The 4172-nt window shown below is 34.0% G+C and overlaps 1 protein-coding gene across 1 annotated transcript; it reads left to right on the top strand.

The window, feature by feature from the left end:
* Positions 1 to 233: 233 nt before the first annotated feature.
* On the top strand, positions 234 to 2368 carry LOC131152608 (peptidyl-prolyl cis-trans isomerase CYP19-3-like). Its single transcript, XM_058104352.1, has 2 exons — positions 234 to 373; positions 1502 to 2368. Exon 2 carries the CDS (start codon positions 1556 to 1558, stop codon positions 2078 to 2080), a length of 525 nt encoding a protein of 174 aa, XP_057960335.1. The 5' UTR covers positions 234 to 373; positions 1502 to 1555; the 3' UTR covers positions 2081 to 2368.
* The last annotated feature ends 1804 nt before the right edge of the window (positions 2369 to 4172 follow it).

The following is a 4172-nucleotide window of genomic DNA, read 5'->3' as shown; positions in this document are numbered from 1 at the left end:
ATATCCAATCAATAAATAAAATTTTAATTTTACACGTCAAAAAATTTTGATTTATTTTAATTTTTAATTACATTAAAATAAATTTTTATTTTTATAAAATTTGACAAAGAGAAAAAATATAAGGAAATATATTTTTAACAGTTTTTTTTTTTCTTTTATACAAACAAAATTTTTATCCAAACATACCCTTAGAAAAACATAAATTTTCCGGGTTGAACCATAATAGTATGCGAAAACTGAAACCACACTAAATAGAAAAATTCAACATAAAACCCTAACTCCTAAAACCCTACTTTCTGCTGCTATAAATATATTTGTCTCAGTTAAGCCATCCGTCTCCGTGAGCTTCTCCCAGCCCAAGCCTTACGCGCAGGTGCTCACTTCTCTTGTGCTATCTTCCATTTCTTCTGATTTGTTTCATACAGTGTCCGTCCACCTCATTTTCACACTTACTGTAAGCAGAAGATCTTTATGCATTTATATATATATATAGCACATATCGAAGGCTTGCAGGTGATTTTATGAAAACCTGTGGAGCTCAAAAGCTGTGCAATATCATAAATCGTCCCTCTCGCATATATATCCTCTGATAATTTTGGTACTTGGAGGGTTTTTCGTTGGAGGATGTACATTTCTTTTATCCTGTCCGTGCATTTCCTGTTAACTTGATTTGTTCATGTTTTTTTTTTTTCAAAGTTCCAAGTGCTGAAAGTTTGTTTGTCTCCTTATAGATTATTTTTGGGAAAGAATTTGAAATTTGAAAGATATTTGGGTGCGGTATTGACTGTCAATATTTATGGAGAAAATGTTATTTTGATGAGCTGAAGAAATTTTAGGGTTAAATTCTTGAATTTTTTTTGGCAAAGTACTGTTGATAACCTAAGGTGGCATTTTCCCTTTCTTTCTGTCTGTGTGTGTGTGTGTTGATTGTGTGTATTTGTCTTCATGTCAGGGAGGGATTAGATTTGGGGTTTTGGATTTTGGGCCTTAAAAACAAGTGAGATACTACGAAGATCTAATGGACAAAAACCAAGTACTTGGATGAATAAGGAATTCTTGGCCATTGTATATTGCGTAACATGGTTTGTTCAGTAGTTCCTGAATTCTGTTTTAGCATTAACATTTTCACTCCTGATCAAAGAAGGCGATCAAAGAAATAAAACACTAATTTTCTAACCATTCATGGTGCTGGCATATTTAAATTTAAGCTCTCCTCTCTGGGTTTCTTAGATGTTTTATGATCATAAATCATGAGTTTTGGTTTAGGGTCTAAATTTGTGTGAGATTAAAATTCTTTTGTTGAAAAGTTCAATCTGAAAACCCCTTTACAATTTTCCCAGCCTTGCCTATTTGTACATGAATATTATATCATGCTGCTTTATTCAAGTCTATTGCTGCGTTTCTCTATTTTTTTGATTTCTTATATTTCACTAATAATTGGGGAATTGGGCTTTCTGTTGTCTTCATTAATTGAAGTTTGTGATATTCCTGTTTTAAACAGACACATCTACTGGTATTTGGCCTTTGGCTGGAGGGTTTTGAATTGGGTAAGGAAATGTCGAACCCAAAGGTTTTCTTTGACATACTGATTGGAAAAATGAAAGCTGGTCGAGTTGTAATGGAACTGTTTGCTGATGCCACCCCTAAAACTGCTGAAAATTTTCGTGCACTCTGCACTGGGGAGAAGGGTATTGGAAGAATGGGGAAGCCACTACACTACAAAGGCTCGCCTTTCCACCGCATTATTCCCAACTTCATGTGTCAGGGTGGAGATTTCACCAAGGGTAATGGGACTGGTGGAGAATCAATCTATGGAGAGAAATTTGCAGATGAGAATTTCAAGATGAAACATACAGGTCCTGGTGTGCTGTCAATGGCAAATGCTGGACCAAACACTAATGGTTCTCAGTTCTTTATATGCACTGAGAGGACACCATGGCTTGATGGGAAGCATGTTGTGTTTGGGAAAGTTGTGGATGGCTATAGTGTGGTTAAGGAGATGGAGAAGGTGGGTTCAAGTAGTGGGAAGACTGCAGAAACAGTTCTTATTGAAGACTCTGGTCAGATTACAGAAAATTGATTGATTATGCAGGAGTCTAGGGTTACCAGAAGTTTGTGGTTCATTATCATTCAGCAATGGATGCTGAGTTCAACTTGTAGAGTGATAATTCTTCTTCACCTCAGTGCTTGTGTAATTTCCCCTCTGCTCATGAACATGTATTTTTGATACACATGTTGTGTTTGATGAAAAATAAAATGCATTTCTTGGAAAGTAGAATAAGAGTTTGCTATCTGCTGTGTATCTTGTGTACTTCCCTAATAAATATTCTCATGGGAGCTTGATTCGGGCTCTGGATTTGGATGAAAATTCAGTACAGAATTGTATGAAGTTTGGTGTACATTCACACATTCAAATTCATGACTCGAAATCAAATAAGGAAGCCTCTCAAACACAATCAGTGCGTATGCTACTGCATTTCTTCTTGCTGCAAGTCTCTGTAGGATCTAAAATTTATATCCTTGTTTGGTGGAATGTGCTTTCTATAATTTTTCCCATACCTAAAAGGTTGTGCTTATGGTCAATGTGGCTGTACAGTCTCCATTTTTCCTTACAAGGGCTTGGAAACCATGCAACTAGGAAGTACAACCTCACAAAGTTCAATCTCCATGTATCGAGCCATTAAGAACTAGGGGTGTTCATGGGGTTGGTTGCTTAAATTTTCAACCAAATCGATTAGGTTGGTTTGAGAAAAATGTCAAAACAAAGTTGGACCATATATGATACGATTTGGATTGGTTTGGTACGATGGTAGATTGAGTCAGATTGGTTGTTTTGTTTTATTTTTTTAAGAAGCGAATAAGATGCAAGTATAAATAAAATTAAAATTTTGCAAAACATATACAGCGACTTAAGTTCTTAATAAAATTTTGCAAAACATATACAGCGAACACGGAGATTGAACTAGAAAAAGTTTGTATAAAGAACCTTGACTTCAAGCGACATCCATAATATGCAACTTTGGTCTCTCTCCTTTTATTTTTGTTTATTTTATTGTTTTACCATGGTTGGGTAGGGGAGTTTGTACCCTCAACTCGTCATTTGAAGTTTTGAACCCAACCAAAATACTCTCAAAACCATTTTTTATAGGTAGTTTAGATTGCTCTAATTGGTTAGGCCATTCTATGAACACCTATAAATAAGGGTATGGCTATTCATTTATTGAACAAAAAAATAAACATATAATTCCATCTAATTCAATCTGTATTAGCCATTTATTCATTAAATCTTGATCTTAAAAAAAAAAAATTGATGAATGACTAAAGCCAGCTGCATCTATGAGAGTTCCAAGTCAAAATAATTGAATATTAGATCATAACTTTGAGAGCATGGATTTTAGACTCTAAATTTGTATTTGAGTAGAATTTAATACAATTTTTGCATTACATTTTATGCAAATCTACACGATTAAATCTAAGACTTCTCCAAAAGATAAGGTAAGAAATTTTTAGTTATTATTTTTGGATTTTTTTTATTTATTATAATGTAATGATAAAATGGAAAAAAGTTAAGTGTCACAGGTCATAGAACAATAACAAAGAGGGTGAGACAGAGGGATTCACTTGTTGCACCCGTTCTTCTATTATCTGTCACGTAGACCCATGATGGTCACAGGTCCATATAGAATAACATTGCTTTGATGAAATGGATGATGACAATAATTTTTACATTGTAATTTTGTTATAATTTCTTGTTTTTAATTGTTGGTTTTTATTTGTGGTAGCAGGCAACTATCAAACCATCATGTGTTATACACAAATATTTCAATGACTAAAAACTAAAATGAAATTTTCATGCCAATTAAAAATGAAATAAAAAAAAGTATGTAAGCTTCCTTTTAGTTTCAAGAAAAAAAAAAAGGGAGTCTAGTGTACAGCTCCCACGAATGCAGGGTTTGGAAAAGGGGCAAATCACAATGGGTCTATAGTACGCAACCTTACCTTGCATTCTATAGAAAAAATTATCCAAAATATAATTTTACCATTCCTCCAACTTTTAGTCCAGTGAGCAGGGCATTGACGCAGCAAAACCGTAACAACTAATGCATTAGCTTCTCTAGTTTTATTTCCTGGAAGAAATTTTCTTGTACTTGCTCTAAGCATATTGATTTAGC

The sequence above is a fragment of the Malania oleifera genome, chromosome 4 (genome assembly GCF_029873635.1).
Source record: "Malania oleifera isolate guangnan ecotype guangnan chromosome 4, ASM2987363v1, whole genome shotgun sequence".
In the NCBI taxonomy this organism is placed as follows: Eukaryota; Viridiplantae; Streptophyta; class Magnoliopsida; order Santalales; family Ximeniaceae; genus Malania; species Malania oleifera.
This window is presented reverse-complemented; position numbering and strand designations above follow the sequence as displayed.

Excerpts from the sequence above, each read along its gene's own strand:
- LOC131152608 (XM_058104352.1), top strand. The coding sequence starts at position 1,556 with ATGTCGAACCCAAAGGTTTTCTTTGACATACTGATTGGAAAAATGAAA.